This window comes from Adiantum capillus-veneris, chromosome 24 (assembly GCF_014529385.1).
Source record: "Adiantum capillus-veneris isolate H3 chromosome 24, ASM1452938v2, whole genome shotgun sequence".
Lineage (NCBI taxonomy): Eukaryota > Viridiplantae > Streptophyta > Polypodiopsida > Polypodiales > Pteridaceae > Adiantum > Adiantum capillus-veneris.
In genome coordinates, this window is record NC_140954.1 from 81739692 (window position 1) to 81767638 (window position 27947).

Consider the following 27947-nt stretch of genomic DNA (forward strand, 5'->3'; position numbering starts at 1 on the left):
GCAAACGACAAAGAAAGGAAATATGGGAGAAATAGAGAAAGATGACACAAGTGTCATATATGATGAAGAAGGGAATTTGCATAGGTTGACACCGACTAGTGCGGCAAGGAGGACCATGTGAGGACTTTGAGTGAGAGAGAGACACGATATACAAAGTAGTAATGAGGCTGAATGAGTGAGGATATTTCTAGTGGGCTTATACTCTTAAGGTGCCTACTTTGAAACGCTTACTAAGGAGAAACTGCCCAGTTAGAGAGTAGAAATTAGGGAAAATTACCAAAATACCCCTCTAATTCGTAAAAATTCCCAAAATACCCGTCAAATTTCAAAAATTACCAAAATACCCTTGCATCTATTTTGGTTGGACTGTTCAAGATTTTCTAATCTTTGTTCCTTTTTGACAATTTAGATCCGTTTTTTAGTGCTTAGCATGTAATTAGTCACAAATTACCTTGCAGAAAGGGCTATTATGTCTAAAAGTAATGAAGAAATTCATCTCCAAAGTGTACGTAACATACCCAAATTCTAGTTTTAGCATCTTGTATTGATAGACAATCAGTCTTCTTCTGAAAAGCTACAATTTTTTTCATCTTTCAAGAAATTTAATCTCACGACCAGGGGTACTTTGGGAATTGTGGAAAAATTGAAGGGCATCTTGGGAATTTGTGACAAAATATTGGGGGTGTTTTGGGAATTTTTGAATTTTGAGGGGTATTTTGGGAATTTCCGCAAAATAGAGGGGTATTTTGGTAATTTTCCCTAAAAATTAACTACGCATCGATATATGAAAGGTAAACGGCATGTACTACTTATACACAGACGAGAGTCCGTGTGTGCGTGTATGCAGCGAGAGCGAGAGCGAGAGCAAGAGTGTGTGTGTGTGTGTGCGTGTATGGGGAGAGAGAGAGAGAGAAGAGGCGAAATTGCATCGCCCATTCGATCGTCAGATACCCAGCTAGCTATGTTTCCAATGCCATCTCTTTGGAAGGAGCGTAGCCGCTGGACGGTGCTCGTCGCAGCTTGCTGGATGGAGGCAACATCAGGCCTAAGCTACGTTTTCAGCACATACTCAGGAGTCCTTAAATCAGAGCTCGGCTGCGACCAGCGACACATCAACAGGCTTGCTGTGGCCAAAGACCTAGGCGACCACATTGGCCTTGCTGCTGGTTTTCTGTGCAGAATTTTGCCCAACTGGGCTGTTTTGTTGATCGGTTCCTTTCTCATTTTGGGCGGCTATGGCTTCCTCTGGCTCCTCACCAACCACACCGTGCCCGCCCCACCCTTTTGGTTGGTATGTGACTAATGACAAACCTTCCTTCAATAACAACCGTTGGCATGCAATGCAAAAATTGGGCTTTTGTGGGTGAGGTCTATTCCAGTAAGCTCGTATACTACAGGGTCAAGTATCTAAGATGGCATGTACATCACTTTTAATAAAAGAATTGGAGCACAAGAAAAGATGAAACTCATGAATATAGCAAAGCATTGTAATAGGAGATGAAGTCATGCATACTATACTCTTCTACATATGTAACGTGGGTGCTTTGACATGCCATGTGTTGCGGATTTGAAACATCAGGTCTAAGCTATGTTTCGGCACTTTTAAATGAAAGAATTGGACATATGCATGAGTTCATCTCCTCTCACAATACTTTGGTATATGCTTTAGTGCATCTCTTCTTGTGCTCCGGTAACACGGGCGCTTTGAAATGCAACGAAGTTTTGTTTCGTGCAATGAAATTTGCAGATTTGAAACCCATTTGTTCCAGTTGGTTTGTCCATGGCTTTGTGCATACATGATACACCTCCTTGAGCTTAATGGATGATTTTACAGCTATTTAACCCTGCTTAACATGATATACCCTTCATAGGTGTGTATTATCATGTTCATTGGCACAAACGGAGCGACCTACCTGGATACCACAGCACTTGTGACTTCCCTTTCCAATTTCTCTTCGAGCAGGGCGACTGTCGTTGGCCTCCTCAAAGGGTTCAAAGGACTAAGCGGTGCCCTTTTCAATCAAATATATGCAAGTTTTCTGGCCCCTGATCAAACCAGCTTCATTCTCTTGATCGCCTTGGGCCCAACAGTGGTGATGATGCCGTTGATTTTAATTGTGGGACCAGGCAGCACCATGAAGATTTCGGTGAACGACGACAACGAGGACCTCAATTTCCGGCTTATATATGGGGCTTCAATGTTGTTAGCTGCATACATGCTCACTGTGACGTTGGTGCAAGACCTTTGCAGTGTAAACGAAAACACCAATATAGCATTCACTATTGTGTTGTTTCTCATTTTGCTGCTTCCACTATTTGTCGCTGAACTTTCAAGTGAAAGACACAATAAAGAGACCCCTCAGCTGGAAAATCCTCTTCTACGTGAGAGATGGGTAGTAGATGGGGAAGACGGCCTAACAAGCCGAGTATCGAATGTGTGTACAGAAGGTTTCATTGCACATATTACCTCAACATGCAACATGTTATCAAAACATAGGCTAAATGACAGATTTTTTGCAGAGCAAAAGCTTTTGGGAGATGCTACCGAACTCCTCTTACTGGAAACTGACCAGTCTTTGTCCAAGGCTTTCGGGACATGAAGTTCTGGTTGCTTATTTTCTCAATTTTTCAGCATGGGGTCGGGAACTACTGCATTTAACAATTTGGGTCAAATGGCGGAGGCACAAGGCTACGAGAACACGGAATTGTTTGTCTCTACGAGTAATATTTGGAACTTTGTGGGCCGCCTTGTAGGTGGCTATATGTCAGAAACATCAACTAGGTGAGCATCATTATCATGCCTGCATTATCTTATCTGAAAGATGTCAGCAAGGCAGAATTAAAGCCGCTAGAAAAGGGGCATTTTGCAATGATGAAAAGGTTTTACATCTATCACAAAATAGCCAGATGCACTACCTCTATGTGGTCAAAATGCATTTTGTCTTAACATGTCTCAACCTTGTGTATCACCTACATGCTTTAAGCTCTTGATTGTAGAGCATTACCCATCAGAATTGAGGATTGTTTAAACTCAGTCTCTTGTCATTCTGCTGACACAGTGTTTATGGACATCCTCGTACTTTGGGCTTAGCTTTGGCGCAAGTTGTCATGGCAGCCGGGCATATATTGTTTGCCACAGCACCTCCAAAGACAATATATGTGGCGGTTTTCTTGGTTGCGGCGGGCTATGGGGCTGAGTGGGCGATTTTTCCGACTGCATTATCTGAGCTATTTGGTCTACAGAATTTCGGTATTCTCTACAATTTTGTGACTATGGCAAGTCCGGCAGGATCGCTTATTTACTCGACATTTATTGCTGGTCCTGTGTATGATCGGCAAGCAAGGAAACAGGGATCCTCTACATGTGAAGGAACAATTTGCTTTGGGACTACTTTCTTCATCATGGCTGCAGTTTGTGTTATTGCTGCAGCATTGAGCATTGCCCTTGCCATTCGGACACGATCATTTTACAGACGATGTTATTAAGACTCCGCCTTCAGGTAGCAAAAGGTCTGGAGCCTTTGCATTGAAGCTTTCCTATCTCCAGCACAAAGGCTGGCAATGTGGTTGTTGCTGCGCCTTCCAATGCTTAGACCTTGGGCTATGCATAAATCTGCTCACTTGTGAGACTACTCAAAAGCATATTTGAATAAACATGATTTTTTCAAACCCTCGACAAAAGGCAAGGGCAAATTTCAAATGAAAAGTTTCTTGATCAGTGGATGCTCCATTCCTCCAACAGATGAGGAAAAGTGTCTAATATTATAATCATGCCACTTTGAAATTGAAAAATGGAAGTTGAGAACAAGAGGAAAAGGAAAATTCTTGCCTCCATTATGAGATTAAATCTACTAACATAATATGGCGGAAGGGGGAGCCCTTTACACGTGTTGCAATCTGCGACCTGACGAAAAACAAGCCCCTTTGCACGCGATAAAGAGGGGGAGAGAGAGAGGCCCCCGAAGGCGGCCGGCCATACTAGTATAGTAAAACGAAGCCCAATTTCTCATTTCCGTCTGGAAAACTCATATTGAAAAGGATTGTGTAGGTTCTGAAAATATTTCTTCAGAAAAGAAAATATCCCATGAGCATTATATTGAATAGAAGAATCTTCTCATGACTAGAATGCAGTGGTTACAACATGAAGCAACTCAACATATACTCGCAATCTGTTATGAATTGTCAAATCATGGCTTAGAACGAATGTTTGTTAGTGCCTAGTCGTTCCTTCATATCACCATCACTTTGTTTAGTATTTCTTATCATTGAAGTTTCAGACTTATAAACTTGTTGGTTCACCATATGTTCAATGATGGGCCTTCTAGTATGTGCAGCCAACTACTCGGCTTCTAGTATGTGCAACCAACGTGCTTTTAAGAGAGGCCTACCATAAGAGACCTCATCATATACCCATCATATCATGGCTATGTAGAAGCTGTCAAAAATTGGAAGTAGCGAACTTGCTGTCTACAGCCCCATCTATATAACCATGTACTAATGCTCCATGCGCATCAGAGATATGTGCAAACACCTGACTATCCACCACATTACCTCAAGAGGTCAAGCACTACCTTTACTAGCCTCCTACTGTGGTTAGCCATGTGTCAATCCACTGCTCTCATTGCAGAAGATATCTCTGAGTGCATTAGAGCCATGGCATATGGAATGAGTTGGTCTCTTCAAGACAACTATTCCAGTGTTGGGTTCAGAGTTAATTGTCAGTTCAGACAGATGGACTTCAGACAATAGATCAGACAAAGATACTCGTACTAAAATGGAAATGGAAATGATAATTAAAATGGAAATGACACATAGACTGGAACTGGATTGTATTTAGATCAAATTTGTACAACTGGAATAAATAGTGTGAGCCAAAAGATTGCTCTCAGCTTATCAGTAAGAAAATACAAGAGTACACTGAGCTCTAAGATACTACAATAGCGTGTGGCTCCCAAATCATAGCCCAAAGCATTTCCCAAATCACAAACACACACCGTCAAATGTATTTATAGGTGTCGAATTGGGTCTCTGATTGACTGTCCACTATGCAGTTACTACAGTAACTGGCATGGTAATTACTAGCTCAACCGTCAGTCGGAATTCCAGCCTAGGGATAGTTCCCACCGTCTACATTTCCTTCCCCCTTTTCTTTGACTTTTGGAATATTTCCAAAATTTCCAATGGCTGATGTTTGACAGTCTGAAACAAGTTTAGGATTCTTCTTTAGAGTTCGTACTGTTCTTCAGAACTGGTACTAGTGGTGCTACATTTGACTTGGCATAATACAATTTGATCTCAGTGCCATTGTAGATCCCAAGCAAATGTAATCCTCATAAATCTCGTAGTCGTACTGTGCCATTCGAGAAGACCCAATCAACCTCATAAGGACCTGACCAAGCTATTTTCAGATTGGGTTTCTTTGGGCCCATCTTAGGCTGATACAAGAGCACCAAGTCCCCTTGTTTGAACTCTTTGACCTTGATCTTGTTGCCATGCCAGTGCTTCTTGCGATGTTGAACTACCTCTTGTTCCAGCATGGCGCGCTGCCTAATCGCATCCAGATGTAATAACTCATCTAAGTGTTGCTTGAAATTTGTGTTAAATTCCATACCATGCTCCACCACTGATCTGAGACTTGGTATTGCAAACTCCATCAGGAACACTGCTTTTGTGCCATAAACCATTCTGAAGGGTGTCATGCTAGTGGTGACCTTGTAGATAGTCCTATAAGCCCATAATGTCGTCTGAAGCTTTCAATCCCATTGAGTGTGGTTCTTTCTAGACGAGTCAAAATTGTTTGATGGTTTTGTTGTTGCTCTCTCCTTGACCATTGCACTTGGAATAGTATGGCATAGATTTTTGGTGCTTAATTGAAAACATCTCAGTCAATATCTGAATAGTTTTATTCATGAAGTGTCTACCTTGATCTGAGATAATTTCGATGGGACAACCATATCTTCGAATGATGTTCTCATACAAGAAAACTGTTGTTGTTCTAACAGTATTATCTAGTAATGCCTTGGCTTCAACCCACTTGCTCACATGGCAAGTAGCCATTATGGTGTATCTATTCTTCCGAAGAGTGATCTTTTTGAATGGACCCATGAAATCCAATCCCCATTTCATGAACACTCCTAATGGTTGTACTGCAGTCAAAGGTGTCACATCAGCACAGTTGCTATCGATCGTCCCATTCACTAACAAATGTCACAAGTTTTGCAAAATGCTTTGGCATCTGCCACCAGAGGCCTGCTTGCAAGATTTTCTTGTAAGTAATGTCAATAGAGAAGTGCCCACCTCCATCCCCATTATGAGCCTCTATGATAACTTACATCCTTCCTTGCATCGGCACACATGTACGAAGTACCCCATCAATACCCAATGTGTATAGAGGTCCTCCAATGATGGTGAACTCCAGACTCTTAATTATTCGTGCCTTTTTATTCGCTTAGGACCAGCCCTCTAGAACACTTCCGAACTGAAGAAAGTCGTACACATCTTACCATTCCGGATATGGTCCGTCTATTGCTGCATTTTGAAATAGCTCGACATCTACGGGTTCATCTCTTAGTGATGTATTTGAGATACCTTCTATGCTTTGTGAGAGAAAATATGCACCACAATGCGTCTTTCCTAGCTTATGAATTTTTTAAAACTCAAATTCCATTAGAAACATCATCCATTTGATGTCTGTCTTGAATGATCACTTTGTTGATCAGAAAGAGGAGTGCCTGATGATCGACGTAGAAGTGAAATAGTTTGTCCAATTGTTTGAACTTTGTGGCGTTGAAAACCATTCCCAGTGCTTCCCTCTTGGTATTGGAATAACCTTGTTTAGATAAACTGAACCGGTGACTAGCGAAGTAGACTTGATAGTCCACCTTCCTATCAGGTTGGGCAGTATAGCTCCCATCACCATCCCAGATGCAGCTACATGTACATAAAAGATTACATCTCAGTCTCGTTGACGAAGGTCTCGCTTCTTATCGATTGTCTCCTTTGAGCACCGAAAACTCTGTTCACATTCTTCGGTCCAAATGAACTCGCTCCCCTTCTTGCTAACCCATACAAGGGTAGTGCTTTATCTGCGAACATATGGATACATTAAGAGAAATATGGACTTTGCATGGGCCTTGTAAGGAATCTTAACTTTTAGGAATTAAGGTTAATGTTGTGTAGGGTTAAGGGGAGAAGCGCATTCAAGAAGCTAGTTTTGAGTAGGCTTTTCTAGCCTTTTTTTTATACACACGTAAGATGTGAACCTAAGAGGTTACTTTCTCTCTCTAGCTTTTTGAAAATGAAGGAGTAAAGGAGTGTGGCCACATCAGCAAAAACGTGGGTCACTAAGAGCCAAAATTTGACTTTTTTTTATTAAAAAAAAATTTACTTATTTTTTACTTAAAACTCCCCCCCAACATATGTACATATCCAAAAATCATTTTTTGACCTTGTTTTTCACCTACAAGCACTGAAAGTTCACTTCTTCAAAATCTTTTCCAAAAAAAAAAACCCCTTTGTTCTCTCCTCCTCCTCCTTCCTCTATCCCTCTCCTCTTCCTCTCTGCCTCGTTCAGCTCCTCCTTCTCCCCTCTCTCTCCCTCTCCCCCCTGCCCCCTTCTCTCCTCCCATCTTCCTCCCTCCTCTCTCTTTTCATCCTTTGCTTCCTCACGCAACAACCGTCATGGTGCCACTACAAGAGGTTGTGTGCACTTGTGACGTTCTTAGCGACAGAAATACATTGGGTTTTTATACTCTCCGGTATCGCTAAGACCGTCGCTAACAGTGTCGATACGGGAACGTCGCTATAACGGTCGCTATATGTGTTGCTATATAGCGACGCCTATAGCGATGATCATAGCGACGATTACAGGCCACCTATAGCGACTTTAATAGCGACGCTGCAGAGCCTTATATAGCGACAATCATAGCGACGCCCGAGGAATTTTTTTTTGGTGGCAGGGCATTCATCCATTAACCATATTGAATGTTTCAATAATTGAGTAAACCTAAATGAATCCAAGATAAGTCCAGATTCACCTTTTAAAGAAAGTACAACTTAGATATAGACCCAAAGTAGTCACCCACAAGACAATATAACCATTAACTCCATCATCCATAGTTTTGTTTGCAGAATAAAGATACAAAACTAACAAAAGTAAATTGATGAAAGTAAGTCAATGACAATTGTACACATGATAGGAAAAATCACTTGATTGTGAAACTTTGCAAATGTAATAGTTATAACACCATTGTCATTATTGAAAAAATATACATGGTTTTCAAAAAGATGTATAAACGTCATCTCATGATACATATGTTATAACAAAAGGAAACTAATGCTATCTAGCTACGGCTAGACTGACGTCGTCTAATCAGACGTCTCATCGCGTCCAAGTGGCGTATCTGTCGGATTCTGCAAAAAAAAAAACAATAAGACAGCTTTCTATAAGTATAAACATATAATTTATAAAACAATACAACAAATAGAACAGAGTAAACCCTAATACTAACCATGCTGTCGCGAGAACTCAAAATGTCCATCAGGGCGTTTAAGCCCTTCCTGCGCCTTCGTACTCGTGCTCGTACGGTGTGGGGTCATGTCCTGTGATCGACCACTGTCAAAACATACAAAGAATCCATTATGTTAGAATTTAAAAACCCCTAAACTATCAAACCTAAAGAGCAATGCGAAACCACTTACAAAATCAGCCTCAAATGATGCCCACCCGCCGCTCCCAAGTCGTACGAGCTCCCTGTCTCTACTCGCGCTCTGGCTGCCTCCTTTTGTTGCTTCCACTTGTCGAGATTCTCACACGCTGCTTTCTTCGCATTCTTCCAATCTTCTTTGGCCAGTCAATTTGGTCTGTTCCACCCATGCTTAATTGCTTTTTTGCATTTTGGAACGCTTGTGCTTGCTGTATTCACACATTCGAACCTTCATCAGGTCTTCATTGAAGCGGTCATCCCGTGTTGAAACGGAAAACTCGTCATGTAGCATGCTGATGACTCTGTCTTTTAAATCACTTGGTACTTCACTCCAGGTGTTTAGTATGTAGTGTCTAAACACCTAAAAGCAAAGACCGCGCATGCGTGAGATCACCTTCTTGCCTTCATCATCCAAGATGATGCCACCACTGAAGTCGATGGAGTAAGGCAAGCCCTCTCGCCGGTGACGCGTAAACCTGGGTGTCTCGGCAGGGGTCTCTAGCGGTGTGTCGACGAGGGTACGGACGTCAAGTGTCTCCACTGGAGTCCGGGCCCCGAAGCGAGGAGTGTCGACTGGAGTGACTCTTGGAGGAGTAGCTAGTGGTGTGTAGCCGCTAGGAACGGCTGTCAGCTGCGCAAACCCTGGTGTAGATGGCGATGCCGTGGCTGGTGTGGGGGCAGGCAAAGAAGGGGAGGATAAAGAGTCTCGTCGAACACGAGGCGGTGTCGAGGCATCGACAGTGGCATCCCCACAACAACCGCCCCGCCACCACTAGAGTGCCGGTGCCTAAACGAGTGTGAACATTGTCTTGACACCGAAGCTTCAGAGCGCACTGAATGCTCTGAAACAGAGGGAGACGCTACAGGAGTAGGAACGTGTGATGGTGCTCCAGAGCGATGATGCTCCACGTACCACTGTCTTTGTTGGGGTGACAAAGAAGAAAGAAACTCCTCATCATCCATACCTGCATTAAACACACGAACATCCCTCAATGGCCACCGATAAAATAAACATCCCTCAATGGCCACTGGTAAAATAAACTGCAAAACACGTGCAACAATGATATTAAAGTCCACACACGAATTTGTTACACAATTTCCACTATGATATATTCCACTATGAATATACTTGACACGTTTTATGCCAGTCTGTGACTTCAAACCGGTAAGCTTTCCTTCTTTAGTAAACACGTTCGGAGCGAGGGCATTACGCCAGTGGGGGTCCGCAAAGATCGAATGGTCTCTTTTACTTTGCGTTCTTGGGCTCTTGTGAAAATCCATGGCGCTTTAGGGAGTTTTATCGATCCATCGGATACTGTCTGCGGCCAATATTGCTCCATACGATCCACATTTCTAAGGTCAATCCTGGCTCCCAAAGTATCTTTCTTGCTGATCAGATGGTCCCATACCAGATTACCCACATTGGATCGAGTAAGTGATTGATCATGAGTCGGGGCCAATATGGTAACTCGTACCATAGAGAGAGTCTCTTTATCCTTGGGAGCAAACCGTCATCACACATCTCCTTCTTCTCTAACCATGCTTGTGCAGACATCCTCGGTGGCTCTCTTCCCAAAAAGCCATCGCGTAACACATGATTCTCTGGAAGATATGCTTGATGACCTTCGTAGATTTGCTTCTTCAATGAGGGCGTCCGACGTGCATTCAGTCTAGGTCCACATGTGACACATGCTCTGTATCCGCTTGTTTGAAGCCCTGCATGTATACACATGATAATAGATAAGCTTGAGAAAAACCAAGATTTACAGTGTTTGAGTTTAAGTGTAAATCACCTGAGCATTCTGTTAGTCCGAGATAGTCATGCATGGTCCACATTAGAATGCCTCTGATCAAAGCATTTCGTCGACCTGTGTGTCGGCTCATATCCACCAGTTCTATGCCAATCCACAATTGTTGTAGCTCTTCCAATAGTGGACGAAGATACACATCCATATTCTTCACTTTATACTACCTTGGCAAAATCAAGCTTAGCCATAGGTGCCCCTTCTTCGTAGTCAACCACGGGGGAATGTTGTAGTTGACGATGACAACGGGCCATACACTGTAAGATGTTGATCTTTGACCAAATGGATTTACGCCATCCATACCTAGGTGCAAATTTCGAGCTTCCCTGGGAAAATCCGACCATGTTTCATCTATATGTTTCTAGGCTGCGCAATCTGCAGGAATTTGTAGCACACCATCCGGATATTTATTCTCCTCATGCCATGATGCTAGGGCGGCCATAGAGTTAAATTCAAAGAAATGCTTGATGCGAGGAAGCAGAGGAAAATGTCACAAAACCTTTTGTGGAATTTTTGTTCCGTGGAGATCTACTCGATATCTCTCGGAATCACGTTTCGGACACTTCTCCATGTCTATGTATTCCCGTTTGAACAGAATGCAATCGTTAGGACAAGCGTGGATCGAATTGTAATCCATCCCCAAGTTTCGCAAGATCTTTCTTGCTTCCTCTCTGGAATCTAGCATCACATTATCAGATGGCAGTATGTGCTCTTTGAGCAATCTACACAACAAAAAAAATACGGTACAATTGTGTAAAAATCTATCAGATCATTATACATCTAGAGTTTTTTATTAAAGTAAACACATTGTAATAGATCACCTGAAAAGCGATGTGACGCTAGTGTCACTCCATCCAAACTTTGTATGCATGTTGAGAAGAACCAAGAGCATCTTCAATCTAAACACACGTGCTCCATCATACAATGGCGTATCAGCTTCACTTTTCATATCATCATAGATAAGCCTTTCTGAATCCATGATCGTCTCGATCATTTCATCAATCTCGGGCTCAAACATTGCCTCGTTGAGAATGTGGTCTGCATGATCATCCCCCAAGCTGTCAGAGGCTACATTTTGTGGCCTTACATATGCTGCTTGACCAAAGCGCCTGCGAACACGTCTATTGGGTTGCAAGATTGCTGCCTGTTGGCCAGCATCAGAGCCCGACGAGTTATAATTGGCAACAACTCGATCTATAATAGATGGATCAAACTCACCAAATTCGCGAATGTGCTGTAAAGAAACGTGTCTTGTCCATCGCACAGCATGCTTGCATTGATTACAAGGACATAAGATCCTCGTTGAGAGATAGGCGTTTTGGTTGGACGGCCCCACATGCTCGTCACTATTCATAATGAGAGTAAAAACCTTATAACCTGGACAACAAATTTAATCTTCTATTGGCATTCTCTGTCTTTTATCTCTCTCTCTCTCTCTCTCTCTCTCTCTCTCTCTCTCTCTTTGTTCACACTGTAAACTACCTCACATTCTCTAGTCATGTCCAATCCCCGCACACCTCGGTCTAGAGGTGCACATAGATCAGAACCACCGGGTTATAATCTCGTCTTTATTGGTCAATGCCTATATTTGTGGGTACAAGAAATCTACACACCCATGTCTACATGATAGTGCATGTAGTGGACAAAACCCCTTTGCCTCTTCTCTAGCTATAGCATTTCACAACATCTTAACATCTTTTCACAGTAGATCTTTGTTCAAGGGATTACTTAACACATTACATGTTGGCCTCCAATTTGAGTATCATGCCGTTGAAAGCTTTCCATCTTAAGGTCGCATCCGTAGATAGAAAGAGAGGGATCATTGTTCGTTTCACTCTAATTTTTTTACCGTAATCTCGAAGATAGACTCTAATATAAAAACTCTATCCAAAATTTAATCTTAAATCTAACTTAATTTAACATGTGGTGATTCGCTCCATTGTTTGAAGGGTAAAAGACATACCAATGGGGCTACTAGCTGCGTAGATGTGAATGGGCCTCACTTTATAACACGATTTTAAATTTCAAATTCGTCATTTGCTCTCGCACGCGCGCACTCTCGCTCTTGCTCTCTCTCTCTCTCTCTCTCTCTCTACAACAACAGTCAAACATGCAGGTGGAATTGTTGGTCCGCATGGTCCATCAAACATAAATTTAGATCTAATTTAATCTTAAACTCAAAATAAACTTAAATCTAATTTAATTTAACGTAAATCTAAATATAATCTAATGTAAATCTAACTCAAAATAAACCTAAATCTAATCTAAATTAACAAAAATAAACCTAAATCCAATCTAACGTAAATCTAAATCTAACCTAATTTTAAACTCAACATAAACATAAATCTAAATGTAATCTAATTTAAATTTTAACATAATCTCTTTCTCTCTTTGTTTTCTCCCCTTACCTCTCTCTTTCGTCTTCTCCCCCCCCCCTCTCTCTCTCTCTCTTTGGTTTTTTATTCTCTCTCTCTTTCTCTTTGTTCAACAGGTCTTGAGTTCAACTCCTCATTGGCTAGATCTTTAAGGTCTCTTGGGATAGTTTCCTATGAAATTAAAACTCTCTTCTTCTCGGGTGTGTGTGTGTGTGTGTGTGCCAATGAAAAGAGGAAAATGGTATAACCTTTCTATCACCCAAGTGTGGTAGATTGGTTATGCCATTTTCCTCTTGAATAACATGTCTTGAGTTCAACTCCTCGTCGGCTAGATCTTTAAGGTCTCTTGGGATAGTTTCCTACGACGTTAAAACTCTCTTCTTCTCGGGTGTGTGTGTGTGTGCCAATAAAAAGAGAAAAATGGTATAACCTTTCTATCACCCAAGTGTGGTAGATTGGTTATGCCATTTCCCTCATGAATAACAGGTCTTAAGTTCAACTCCTCATTGGCTAGATCTTTAAGGTCTCTTGGGATAGTTTCCTACGACGTTAAAACTCTTTTCTTCTTCTTCTTCTCTCTTTTTTTTCTCTCTCTCTCTCTCTTTGTTTTATCTCTCTCTCTCTCTCTTTTCTCTCTCAATGTGTGTGTATGCATTCTTTGTTTATGCATGTGTGCGTGTGTGTGTTTTGTTTATGCATGGGCTCTCTCTCTCTCTCTCTCTCTCTCTCTCTCAAAAACACAATGTGTGTGTGTGTGTGTGTGTGTGTGAGAGAGAGAGAGAGAGAGAGAGAGAGAGAGGGAGAGAGAGAGAAAGAGGGGAAGGGAACATGAGAGAGAGGAGAGGGAAGGAGCATACCTGGCTCTCCTTCCTCTTCTCGTGTATGTGTGTGTGTGTGTGTGTGTGTGTGTGTGGAGAAGAAAGAGAGAGAGAGAGGGAGAGCGTGGGTTACCTTTGCTTGCTTGAGCGCTAAAAACTCAGATCTGAGATCTGAGTTTTCGAACGCTCTCGGTTTATTTTTTACCCATGTCGGCGTCACTATGAGCGTCTCTAAGTTACAAATAAACTAGCGACGTCGTGGATTTTCACTTTTAAGCGTCGCACTGCGAGCGTCGCTAATGTGAAGTACCTCTTATCGTGTGCTCACGATCATCACAAATTGTGTGCCTCCACCACCACGTACTGTGCACACCAAAAGCTTGCCAACACCATCATATATTTGAAAGAAACACCCCTTGGTGCAAGGGAACAATATACTTCTTACTTTTGGTTATGTTCTTCTTATCATAGAATTTAAAGTTTAAGATCTTGTCTCTACTTGTTTGTGGTGAAACTCGATGAGTGTTAAAGAGTGAAAACTCAAAGGTTAGAGAGGTTAAGTGTCACCACTTTTCCTCTAAACCAACCTTCTTCGTTACATCTTACAGGTAGGTGCTTCAAATCCATGCTTAATAGGGGTGGGTAATCTCATCATAATGTATATTTTAAGATTGTTTATTCTCAGCTGGATGAAAATCCTTGCAAATTTGTACAACATATACTTAACAAGTTTCTATTACATAGCTTGCAAATGTTGAATTCATACATGTTTTTGTTTGAAGAACAGGTCTCTAACGCGTCAAGGTACAAGGTGACCTCTTACTATGTTAGTTGAGTGGTGGTGTTGGCAACAATGGCTCAAGGAACTGGCATAACATGAATCTCTTACGGTGGCACAAAGCTCTCCTCAAGCAATGTGGCTCCCACTACATCAAGAATCATTATGCTAACATGGAGAGATCCCTAATAGGATAATACAACAGCTTTCCATCAACAACACACCCATTCCTAACACGAGGGTACCCCCACCAAATATATTTTTATGTGATAGGTCACCCCATGAGCATACCATGTCATGGAATGTATGCAAGAACTATGACCGCACTATCCCTTGGAAGCTGTTCATGAGTGTATGTTTATCAAAATCAATGAGAAGATATTTGGACTTTTTTGTTTGTTGATGTGTAAGAGCACTCTAGGTCTTAACATATTTTGAGATTGTTTGATAAGTTAAATAAGATTTGTAGTTATTTAAATGTGAAAATTTGTTTTTGTTTGGTAAGATTGTACATGAGAAGACATGATAAAATAAAAGAGATCTTTAAAGAATAAACCACGGTGAGATTCCTACCATGCACTTGTGACACCATATCTCTCCTTAAATCCTTTGGTTTCTATCATTGAGGGGAGTCCAAGGGAGGCCTATTTTAAATTTTTAGCGATAACTTTTGTTTGAAGGAAATTTTGGTTGTTTTAAAGTTTGTACATAGTCTATGAGTTCATTCTGATTGTTTTCCTTCTCTTTCAAATTTTGAACGAGAGCACTCCTTCGAAGCCACTTTTGAAGGAGTTAGGGTGAGATTTTGGGAAAGTTTTGTATGTAGGAAATACATCCCTTAACACAATGAGAAACATTGATTCTTTGAGTATTTTCATATTCCATGGTTTTGATGCTCGTTGGAGCCCGTAGATTAAGAAAAAAATTAAGAAATGTCTATTTTACATCATTTTTAAAGAAATTGCCAACTTTCACGTTGAATTTTGAAGAATCCGAGCAATGGTTGAAGAGCGCGACGTGATGAACAAATTCATGTGAGACAAGGTTGGATAGTTTTGGAGCCGATTGGGACCTACAAGCTGTTGAAAACAGTTTAAAAGTTCAACAACTAAAATATGCTTCTATTTGTCATGGCCAAACAACTTGTATCATGGTCAAACAACTAAAATATAGCCCTGTTTTCCATTTTAAGGCCTTGGGGACCCTCAACAAGAGGGGCCGCAAGGGCGCGCAAAATGGCCATTTTGTGCCAAACAGGGGTCCATGTTTGGTCATTTTGCGCGCCCTTGCGGCCCCTCTTGTTGAGGGTCCCCAGGGCCTTAAAATGGCAAATAGGGCCTTTTTTAAATGCATGTCCATGAGTTATAGGTGTAGTGTTTGATATACTCAGAGCACACCCCCCCCCCCCCCCCCCCCCCCCCCCCCCCCCCCCCCCCCCCCCCCCCCCCCCCCCCCCCCCCCCCCACCCCCCCTTTTTTACTCTGTGTTCAAAGGCCCGGGGGCATTCACTGTGTAATTTTCCTATATCATGTGCGTTTACCAAAATGGATTAAAAGTACCCCTTATAGGCCTTATCTACACATGTTTCTGTAACTTTACAAGAATATAAAATTCCTTATGTGCTATGTTACAAATACTTTAGTGAACTCCACGGGTCAAAGGCCTCACAACTCCTGTGCACTAAACATTCAGCACTAGAAATCGACCAAACAAGGAGCCAATTTTTACTTCCTTGTGTCCACCCCTTGTTCCTGGGAATGTTTTGGTAAAGCCATTTCTTTGATATTTGAAACCACATGTGACCCCTATTGTTATAAGGTTTCTTGATTAGCAGTTTACATAGGCTCGAGTGGTACATATCTTCTATGTTGACTAGCAATGCATGTATTTATAATTTATGTTTACACTTTCTCTATCCAAATGAGCTACATAGCAAAAAGTCAATTTACAATTTAACGGTTAAGTTCACAAGGTGATAGCTATCGGTATCATTTTGAGAGAAATAGCTACCAATAAGTTAATTGTTCACCTATCAATCACTGCTATACATCCACACCTCCATCTCAAGTTGTCCTTTCTCTAAGTCAAGCTTGGCATATACATAGTATGGAAACAATAAAATGTTGGAAAGCAAGAATTTAGCTTTCTCAACTTGTGAAACGTTGCTAATGAGGTAGGAGATATTCAACATCCGTAAACGAGTATATCTTGACAAAGGCTATGATCCACTTTAATAAGAATAACCATTAATGACTAAAGTGAAATCAAAATATCGCTTGAACTTCTTCATGGTGAAGTGATTAAGACTTGAGACGTGAAACATCTTACATGAAAATCAAAATATCCATAAAGGTCAAGAATGTTTCTCAAATCTGTATGAAACTCTAGTAATCTAAATTAAATACTCTTACTCAATGTGATACCATTTAACAAAAAAACATATTTATATTGCACCAAAATGAGTATAAATACAAAAGCATTTATAAGGGAATCCAGCCTCATGAAAATAATTACAAACGGAGACAATGTTGTTGTTGTCAGGCTTCTCTTACAAGTATTTGTCTTCCTCATCTAGAGATTCATATACACTTGATTATTTGTGTGACTAGGGAAGATGGTAGTACTTTATGGATGACTTTTCTAAGAGCTCCTAGAGAGTACCTATTGGTTCAAGATTCTACACAAATCCTACTATTCTTATCAAAATCTTTTAACATGGTAGTGAAAGATTCCTCACGGACCAAGAATAGAGTGATTTCCATCTCTGCACATGGTTGTTTGTCCATGTCCTCTCAAAACAAGTTGACTATGTAAGTAAATAGCTGATTTTGTGAGCACAAAGTTATAAAGTACAAAATAATATTATTCTAATAATCTAGTGACAACTATAGAAAGAAGAAATTATAAGGACATTCTTTGATAACTCTCCATAGATAACACAACTTACTTGCATAGTGAGACTCAATCACATGCTACACAACCATAGATGGTGCACCAAAGCCATCAACAAAATAGCTCACCCCAATTTATAAGGTGTGAATCCCTTAACATTAAGAGGTTAATTCTCTCCAGCATGATAAACTTAAGCGATTAACAAATCCATAGATAGCGCACCAAAGCCATCAACAAAATAGCTCACCTAATTTATGAGGTGTGAATCCCTAAACATTGAAATTCATAAAGAGGTTAGTTCTCGTCAACATGATAAACTTAAAGATGGAGATTATGTTAAGCTCTAAATGTAAGCTACAAGGGTAGTTTTCTTACCATTATATCTTTATGTTGGAGGTGAACCCCTGCAATGCCCACTCACTATTCACACCTCCTATTGTTGTGGTATGAAAATCATGTGAGCTCATACTTTTTCCACCTTCGGGAGTAGAGGCTTTCATATAGTGTGAGTGAATGAAAGTAGAAGGAGTAAAATATTGTTTCATGTTGTAATGGAGGTAGGAGTAATGGAGGTAGGAGAAGGGAGAGGAGCTAGCTTGGTGTGAAACTATGTGGTGGGCAAGGGGAAGAGATGGGGGAGGAGCTTGCTTCGTGCTACAATGGAGGTGGGAGAAAGCGAGCAGAGAGATAATGATGGACTATAGGGGGTGCATGTGGTTGTTGTTGCAATGGAGAGCTTGGAAATGGGTTTATAGAGAGAGAAAATCACTTTTTAACTATAGAATAGTTTGGAAAGACTTTGGAGGGGGGAAAATGATTTTTGATTTTATTTATTTTTAAACAATGTTTCATGCTTTTTAATGCACGTTTTTTACTTTTGGAGGTCAAAAATACTTTTTTGACCATGAAATAGGTTTGGGGACCTTTTAAGGAGGAAAAACTTGAAATTTGATTGTTTTTTTTAAATCAAAAATTTTAATGTATTTTTAAATCCGGGCCAAAAAGTGGGGGGAAAGAGGTCAAAGTGGTCTCCCCCACCCCACCATCCCTTTCGCATAGCCTCCTCTCTTACCTTCTCACTAGGTAAGATGCCATTAAGAGGTGTAAGGCTACCTTGTCCCCCTACTTTTTTGAGGGTATAGAGTGTGTCCACCACCCTCTTCCTATTGGATGGCCTCTAATTAACGTTAATCCCAAAGGGCCCCTAGAGGGTTCATATTTTTCCTAATGAAAACATAGGTATAAGTTTCCCCTCTCCATGCTGCATTTCAAGATGCTTAAAAACTTGTCACAACCTATCCACATCACTGTCACAAGTTGCCGACCAAATCCTTGCTTTTTTTTTTTGCATATCAAAACGATGTTGTACAAGCACTTACCTAGAATGCATAGGTGCTACCTTGACTTGCCAATAGATTTTTTTTGCTTCATCATCTCAAAGTGTTGGCCCTTGCAATCCCCTCACCGACGGTCTCCACGTTCAACGTTTCAAAAGGCTAGCTATTGACCTTGCCGAAAATACCACCTTTGAAGAATCCAATTGACTTCACTCCTTTTCTCTTCTTCACAGCAATCGCCTCCCTCCCTACATCCACTGAGCCAAGTACTCTGATACCATGTGAAAATGGACGATGCGGAAGCATAGAGCATTAAGGAGAATACATGAGAGAGAGAGAGAGAGAGAGAGAGAGAGAGAGAGAGAGAGAGAGAGAGAGAGAGAGAGAGAGTGCTAAACCAACCAAGCGTGACAATGAATCAATGCATACAATGGAGGCAATTGGTTACATATATACCCACCTAAGTAAATTTCCCTACCCTGAAAATTAAGTGAAATAAATACTAAAAGAAAAAATAAATATTGGGATCATAGTGGGAAATTCACTTAAGATGCCATAACTTTAACAAAAAGAATCTATAGTTTCGACATGCCATCCCACTCTGTCATGGTGCAATCTGTCCACTCACCATGTATGCAGACATCACAAAAGCATGACTTGTGCTAGTAAAGATGGTGGGATTCTTGGTGGTTGCGGTGCTCCAAATGATATGCAATTGGTACATACTTGCTAGAGTATCATAGTCCTAGTTGGTGATATAAATATCCTAGCTATCCACTCACCAAAAGAACCTCCTCATTGAGCATCCAGTGCTACAGATGAGTCACATGCCATGTGCCATGAGCACCACTCCACAACTATGTTTGTAAAAATGTAAATGAGACGTGCGATCCTTTCCAAAGGAGAGAGAAAAATGTAAAATAAGGCAAGAGAGATTGTAATAGGGTTAACATGTTTTAGCCTTTGAGGTCTCATCAAGGCAAGCATTACAATCTCTTGGTGATATATTTATAGGTTGAGCATGGCAACTAGAGTTTATGTGGTAAACCTTGGTTACTGCTTTAGGGGCTCAAGAAATGTTCATTTAAGAACTAGGAGGTGTACAAGAACGGATTCCATCAATAAGGTGGTTGAAGTTAGGAGTCAAAAGGTAAGTGAAAAAGGGATAAATTTATGACATCTGAAAAGTGGTACATATGGAATAGTTATTCTTTATAAATTTAAATAAGTCTTATGACACAGACTAGCTATACTTTGTTTGCTTCAACTTTCATTGAGAATAGCAGGATAGCGAGTTTATTACGATAGTAGGCTTTGAGTGTTTCAGCTTCCATTTTGAGAGTGTAGGATAGTGGTTTTATTGAGATAGTAACTAACAATCAGGATAGGATTTGGGTGTGGCGTCAAAGGTGAATAGAGCCTAGGTAAGAAAGAGTGGATTAAAACATTGGGTTGAGGACTACATTTTGGATGGAGAAAGGTTAAATATAAGATTTGAATTTGTTTAAAGGGAGGTTTAGGCAACAAGGTTCATCAAGGAATGTCATTTCAGGGTTGCATTGAATGGGTAGAAGGGTTTCCCAAGGAGGACTTGAGAAGGGAATAATGGTGGTTCAGGTGAAAAAAGAGTTGATTAGTAGGTAGTCCCAATGTTAAAGATAAATCATATCTAAAAACATCAAGGTCCCTAAGATTTGGGTTTTTGTCAATGAGAAGCATAAACGTAGTCGAGAACAATAGGCAAATAATGGGGCTATTTGGAGGGCGAGGGGCTAGGAAGCTATATAGGGGTTTGTGTCAATAAGAAGCAGAAACGCAGTCTGTTGGGGTATAAATCCCAATCTGGTCGCCCAGGTAAGTGGGCGGGCCGCCAGGTATGTACACATATTCTTTTGTAAAAACCTAATAAGAACTTACTATGCTCTACACATTACAAGAGAGCGAGTTCACCATATCATCGTGCTCTTCTTCTCGCACTCTCTCTCGCGTCGCACTTCCGCTCGTACTCCTTCAACTAGTATCAGAGCTCAGATCGAGGCTCAGGGCAGCATTGCAGGAAGCTAGAGTCACCTGCTCAGATTGGAGTGAGATTCGACAGGCAAAGACACGGCCCCAAATCATTCTGAGGTCATCTCGGCCACCGTTCGGCTTCGATAAAGTTCTGCGCAGGCCATTTTTGACTACGTGGTCTAGGCAGGTGCGGATCCGACTCTGCAAATTTGGGGTTTCGGCCTAAGGCTGCAGGTGCTGAGGATATCGACACTCCCAGAGTGCTGATTTGTGGCTAGCTACACATCGAAGGACGGCTCACAGTTCTTGGAGAGGTGTCACATACGACACGGGTGCATCTACACACAGACTGTAGGCGACATCCACTAGTTCATCAGGTAGCTTGTGTTTGCTGCTTGATATTCCAGATTTCATCCTGACATTGCAGGTACTTCCACATGGGATGTATTTTCAGAGATGATGTATGTTTGTTGAGGGTTTGTTGGCTGTGAGTCACGCAGCAAACAACCGCCGCAGCGGTTACAGCATACAGTGGGAAATTCGTGGATGTATGACTTTGTGGGAAGTCTATGTATTGTCAAATTTACTGCAGCCTTTGTTGAGGGTCGAGTGAGGTTTTATTGAGCTGGGGGATTCTCGAATGTTGAGATCCTTTCGGTCATACAGGTCTTGGAGCGATCCCTCGAGCACCCTTAGATAGGCAGCTAGGATGTATTGACTGTGAGTTAGACAGTTGGGATTGCATCTTTTCTTTACTACCGTTGAGGAATTGTCGTAGTCTATGCTTACAGGACAGTGACAGGACAATGAGAGACAGTACAGGTGCAGGACAGGTTTACCCACAGCTTACAGTGTTAGAGAGACAATGGTTTTTTCAGCTCTTTTTGGTATGTTTTTATAGTACACCAGAGCCATTTTACAAAGGATACTTTGCCAAAATTTTTGCAGAATCTGAAGCTTTCTTGGTTCATTTGACATGTTGATATTGGTTTAGAGTTCAGTTTACAGAGGAAACTCTGTCGAAATTTTCCCAGGAAAGTAAACTACTGTGAAGTGTAGCTATGGCTGGATCACTGGACACTGCTCTTTACAATATCAAGAAGCTGGATGGAACCAATTTCTCATTGTGAAAGAAGCAGATTTGGCACGTGTTGGTACAAAAGAAGCAGATCAAACCTATAAAGCTCAAGGGGATAAAACCAGAAGATATGGATGAAGATGAATGGAGCGAAATGGATGAATTGGCACTTTCTACCATTATGCTGACTTTGGCAGAAAGCGTTTACTTCAATGTAGCAGACGAGATGTCGGCTTATGAAGCATGGACAAAGCTGAGTGTTCTTTATGAGAAGCAGAGCGCAGCTTCGCAGGTATACTGGCTTAAGAAGCTTGTTGACTTGAAGATGAAAGAAGGGACACCTATGTCCAATCATCTGAATGAATTAAACATCATCTACAGTCAGTTGTCAGCTCAAGGTGTCAAGTTTGATGAGCCTGTTAGAACTATATTCCTGTTGATCACATTGCCAAAAAGTTGGGACACTTTTCGCACAGCTTTGAGTAATTATGCACCTCCAAATGGTTTGACCATAACAGGTGTAGAAGGCAGTCTGCTTACTGAAGAAACCAACAGAAAGACAATGGACAAAGGCAAAGGAACAGCCTTAGTTGTCAGGGGAAGGACCAAAGAAAAGTACAAAGGTGGAAAGAGGAATCAGTCTCGTAGCATGTCCCGCAGTGCTAAAGGCAAGAGTGACATAGAATGCTACCATTGTGGCAAGAAGGGTCACATGAAAAGAGACTGCAGAGAATGGAAAGCAAAAAAAGGCAAAGAGATGCTGAAGACCATGGTGATAAGAACAAGTCCTCAGTGAAGATTCAAGAAATAAATGTGACAAACACTGTTGCAGAGGATGACAGTCTAGTCTCAGGAGACATCGACTTCTTGAAGAATACAATGGACTCAACTCTTCTTACAGCATCTGATGGACATGCACTGAGTGATTGGATTATAGACTCAAGGGCATCACTTCATGTGTCCCCAAACAAGGAGTGGTTTACCTCTTATGTGACCACTAAAGATCATGTTCGGCTAGGCAATGGGTAGACATGTGAGATATTTGGTGTTGGAGATGTTCAATTGAAGTTTCAGAATGGCTCTTCTTTCACGCTGAAGAATGTGAGACATGTTCCTGCAATTACAAAGAGCTTGATCAGGACAGGTTTACTTGATGATGCTGGCTACGTCACCACTTTTGGATAGAACATGTGGAAGATATACAAGGGTTCTATGACAGTAGCACATGGAGTAAAGTCTGGAGGACTTTACATGATTTATGTATCAAATGTCTCTAAAAATGTAATCAATGTAACCGAGCAGCCGAACGTTTCTTTGTGGCATAGCCGGTTAGGACATATGTCCAAGAAGGGAATGGAAATCTTGTCTCGTTCTGGTTATTTGCCTGGATTTTCATTTAATGATTTTGAATTCTGTGAACATTGTCTGTATGGTAAGAAAACACAACAGCCACATAAGCATAGAAGCAGTAGAAGAGATACACAGTTGGCACTTGTTCATAGTGATTTGTGTGGACCTATGCCTAACCTATCTCTAGGGGGAGCTTCTTACTTTATGACATTTATAGATAATTACTCGAGGAAATTATGGGTTTACTTTCTCAAGCACAAGGATGAAGCGTTTAGTGTTTTCAAAACGTTTGTGACACTTGTGGAGAATCAAAGTGGCAAGAAGCTTAAATGCTTACGCACTGACAATGGTGGAGAGTATGTTTCAAAGGCCTTTCAGGACTTTTGTGAGTCAAAAGGTATAAAACGTGAACTTACTGCTCCTTACAATCCTCCTCAAAATGGTGTTGCTAAGAGGATGAATAGGACCATATAAGAGAAGGTCAGAAGTATGTTGTCTAATGCACAGCTGCCAAATGGGTTTTGGGCTGAAGCTGTATCAATAGCTGTTCATCTTATAAATAGATCTCCTAGCAAGGTTTTGCAGAAGGATTCAGTGGCAGATATGGTATGGTCAGGCAAGGTGCCCTCATACAAGAATCTCAGAGTCTTTAGCTGTGAGGCATATACTCACGTTCCAAAGGAATTTAGGAACAAACTTGAGCCAAAGCATCCTTCTAGGCTATGGTAATTCTGGTGAGATGGGGTATAGTCTTTGGGATACGGAATCCAGAAAGGTTATCCGCAGCAATGATGTTCACTTTAATGAAGCCAATATTATTGTAAACCAGAGAGGGTTGAGGAGATTAGAAGAGTTGTCTTCCAAGAAGATGGACCTGCACGTGAAAGACAAAATGTCAGGGCTCAAGAGGAGCAAGGACAGGATAGAGTGGAACCACAGGTTCTGTTTGAGCCTGAGCCACCTATTTTGGGCAAATCTGGATGTATCACGCGACCTCCTGATCGGTTTGTTCCATCTATGAACTATGTCATGTTGACTGATTGCAATGAGCCTTCATGTTACAAGGAAGCAATGCAAATGAAGGACTCCGGGAATTGGCAATTGGCCATGTAGTCAGAGATGACAGCTCTGCATAAAAACCAGACATGGAAGCTTGTTAAATTACCACAGGGCAAAAAGGCTCTACCTTGTAAATGGGTTTACAGGTATAAGATCACCGCTCATGATAGTCAGCCAAAGTACAAAGCAAGGCTTGTTGCCAAGGGCTTTAAGCAAGAACAAGGCATTGACTTTGATGAAGTCTTCTCTCCGGTGCTCAAGATGACTACATTGAGATGCTTTCTTGCATTGGTTGCCATATTAGATTTGGTGTTGCACCAAATGGATGTCAAGACAACGTTCTTGCATGGTGATTTAGATGTGGAAATTTACATGTAGCAACCAGAAGGGTTTGTTGAGAAAGGCAAGGAAGATTTGGTATGCCAGTTGTTAAAGAGTCTTTATGGCTTAAAACAATCACCGAGGGCATGGTACCATAAGTTCCACAAGTTTATGCTTTCTCAAGGCTACAAACGTAGTGAGTTCGATCACTGTCTATATACAAAGAAGGCTAAGGATGGCAGTTGGCTAATCCTTATTTTGTATGTGGATGACATGTTGATTGTTGGCAAGCACTTGGAAGAAATTTCAGCTTTGAAGTCAAAGATGGCAAAATCGTTTGACATGAAAGACATGGGTGAGGCAAGTCATATACTTGGTACGCGCATTGAGAGAGACAGATCAAAGAAGTTGATTTGGTTATCTCAAACATAGTATATTGACAAGGTTTTGCAACGTTTCAATATGGAGAAGGGAAAGGCATTGAGTGTTCGATTGCCACCATATGTGAAACTTAGCAAACAAGATTGTCATGTGTCTGAGGAATAACAGGATGAAATGGATAAGTTTCTGTATGCGTCTGCAGTGGGTAGTTTGATGTATGCAATGATTGCTACTCGCCCATACATTGCATTTGCAGTGGGAGTAGTAAGTCGATACATGTCAAACCCATGCAAGAAACATTGGGAGGCAGTGAAAGGAATATTGAGATACCTGAAAGCTACAAAGAGTATCCATATATGCTATGGGAGTCAGGAGCTAAGTGTAAAGGGTTTTACAGACTCAAATTATGCAGGTGACTTAGACAACCGAAGGTCTACGTCAAGGTATATCTTTACATTGGCTGGTGGAGCAATATCATGGCGTTCTAGATCACAAGATTGTGTTACTCAGTCTACTACAGAGGCTGAATATGTTGCAGCATCAGAGGCATGCAAAGAATCAATTTGGCTTAATTGACTAGTAATAGATTTGGGAACCAAAGAAGAGATGCATGTGTTATATTGTGATAGTCAGAGTGTTATACAATTGGCTCGCAATCCAATTTATCACTCAAAGACAAAGCATGTGGATGTGAATTATCATTTCATCAGGGAAATGCTCGAGGAGAAGCAAATTCAGCTTGTCAAAGTTCACACCACAGAAAATCCTGCTGATCTACTTACAAAAGGACTTCCCTCAGAGAGCTTTGCGCATTTTTGCAAGCAGTTAGGTGTAGGGTAGTACATCACTTCTATACATCTCTTGTATATTAGCTTGTATAGTAGCTTCTCTCACACTTAAAGTACCACATTGGACTTTAAGTGGGAGGTTGTTGGGGTATAAAGCCCAATGTGGTCGCCCAGGTAAGTGGGCGGGCCGCCAGGTATGTACACATATTCTTTTGTAAAAACCTAATAAGAACTCACTATGCTCTACACATTACAGTAGAGCGAGTTCACCATATCGTCGTGCTCTTCTTCTCGCACTCTCTCTCACGTCGCACTTTCGCTCGTACTCCTTCACTTCCGCTCGTACTCCTTCACAGTCGAGAACAAAAGGCAAATAATGGGGCTATTTGGAGGGTGAGGGGCTAGGAAGCTATATTGGGGTTCCTCTTTGGGATTGTTTATATAAAGGATGATGGGGCCAATCTAGCCTATAATTTTGGGTGGTTACAATGATATGGGTACATCTATCATTTAGGATCTGAGTGTAAGGTACAGAAAGGGCAAAAACTCTAGGCATATATTTGAACCAAGAAAGCATTGGGTTAACTTAGATGTTATATTGAAGCATGTTGACTTGCTTGGACTTAGGCTAAAAGAGATTTATTGTGCATGAGCAACAAGGAAAACACCATAGGAGGGATCAAATAGATAAAGGGTGTGAAAAATTGGCTAAAAAGGATTTGATAAAGGGGATACAAGGCTATGAGTTTGGGTAGGTATTTTGCCAAGGACCACAAAGCGTAGAGAGAAGCAAGATAGAGATGAGGGAAGAGTGCTAAGAGAAGTTAGATAGACAAAGGAGGGGGGGATGGGGAAGCTCAAGGAATTTAGACTGCTTTGGCCAACCAAGGTTCTTTGGATGAAAGTCAAAAAAAGGAAATTATTGACCTATCTCGATGCTCATCAAGGAATTTTGACTGCTTTGGCCAACCAAGGTTCTTTGGATGAAAGTCAAAAAAAGGAAATTATTGACCTATCTCGATGCTCATCAAGGAATTTAGATTTCTTTGGCCAACCAAGGTTCTTTGGATGAAAGTAAAAAAAAGGAAATTATTGACCTATCTCGATGCTCATCTATGTAAGTTAGGGTGTCTATGAGGAGCCTTGTTTGCTGATCCCACGAGCTCTAATATAAGAAGAACTGGAGATTGTGACGAGTTCTTGGAAGCCTAACAAGGAGAAAGGGTGGAAAAGCGATGTTTCTTCTCCAAAAGTGATGGGACCAAGGTTCCATGGTCAAGACGTTCATTGCTTGCAATAGCTACCTCCATGGTGTTGGCACAAATATGTTTATGCATAATGGCTAGTTGAGGGAAGCCATGTGCACATTTTGGAGAATTTGAGGTTTCCCTTGATTCTAAGAGAGGAACCAAGCCTTGGCTCCCCCACCAAAACACATAACCAAAAAGTGCCGATAGCCAATTTCGGATCTGAAGGTATAGATAGCTTCATTGTCAAGTGCCTTGGTTGTGGGCTTTGATGAGAAATCTGGGAATAAGAAAGTTGCAAGGGTTTATTATTCTAGGGCAAGAAAGGCTAGGAAAGAGGCTTCAATAGTACTATTGATTAGTAAAAGTACAGGAGTTTAGGGATTCAAGGAGAAGTGTAGGCATTGTGTTCTTCACCAATGAAGTCAAGGTTCATACCCAATAGGGGTGAGGAAGGCGCACAAGAGGTGGAGAATTGTAATGATGTATTTTGCGTCTATAGACTCCAAGAGGTAGAAACGAAAGGGAGCAAGTTGTAAGGTAATTAGAGTTGGAAAATACATGAATCTTGTTAGGTGGCACACAAATAGGGTGCGTTGGTACATCAGGATGAGATGATTAGCCCCATATTTGATATCCATTTATTGAAGTAGAAGGTAATGATAATTTTGGCTCCCTCATAGCTATAAAAACACCCCAAGCTTAGGTTAGACAGATAAGGGCGTTTTGGCTTGCAATTTCATCTTAGATTCAAGCTTTTGATTGGGTAATGGTGATCTGAAAGCATACATACCCTTGGCTCCTTAAGCATATAGATTATGATAAAGCAAGATCTATGTATTCCAAGGCTTGGCTGAGTAAGGAAGTAGATGTTGAGGGTTTCGTCAAAGAGAGGTTACACAAGGGGCTCTTTGAGTTAAGAAAGCAATTATCGTATTCCGACACTTGGTTGAGTAAAGATGCAGAATGTGTCGAGTGTGTCATCAAGGGGAGGCTACACAAG

At 41.2% G+C, this 27947-nt stretch overlaps 1 protein-coding gene and 1 pseudogene across 2 annotated transcripts; one reads left to right on the plus strand and one right to left on the minus strand.

Annotated features, from left to right (window-relative positions):
* The first annotated feature begins 854 nt into the window (after positions 1 to 854).
* Positions 855 to 3519, plus strand: LOC147426665 (protein NUCLEAR FUSION DEFECTIVE 4-like; annotated as a pseudogene). The gene is made up of 3 exons (XR_015186177.1): positions 855 to 1291; positions 1872 to 2782; positions 3060 to 3519. The product of XR_015186177.1 is annotated as a protein NUCLEAR FUSION DEFECTIVE 4-like (transcript).
* Positions 3520 to 5330: 1811 nt separating this feature from the next.
* On the minus strand, positions 5331 to 5684 carry LOC147426666 (uncharacterized). Its single transcript, XM_086498227.1, has one exon. The coding sequence runs from the start codon at positions 5682 to 5684 to the stop codon at positions 5331 to 5333; it is 354 nt and encodes a 117-aa protein (XP_086354353.1).
* Between the last annotated feature and the right edge of the window lie 22263 nt (positions 5685 to 27947).

Excerpts from the sequence above, each read along its gene's own strand:
- LOC147426666 (XM_086498227.1), bottom strand. The coding sequence starts at position 5,684 with ATGGTTTATGGCACAAAAGCAGTGTTCCTGATGGAGTTTGCAATACCA.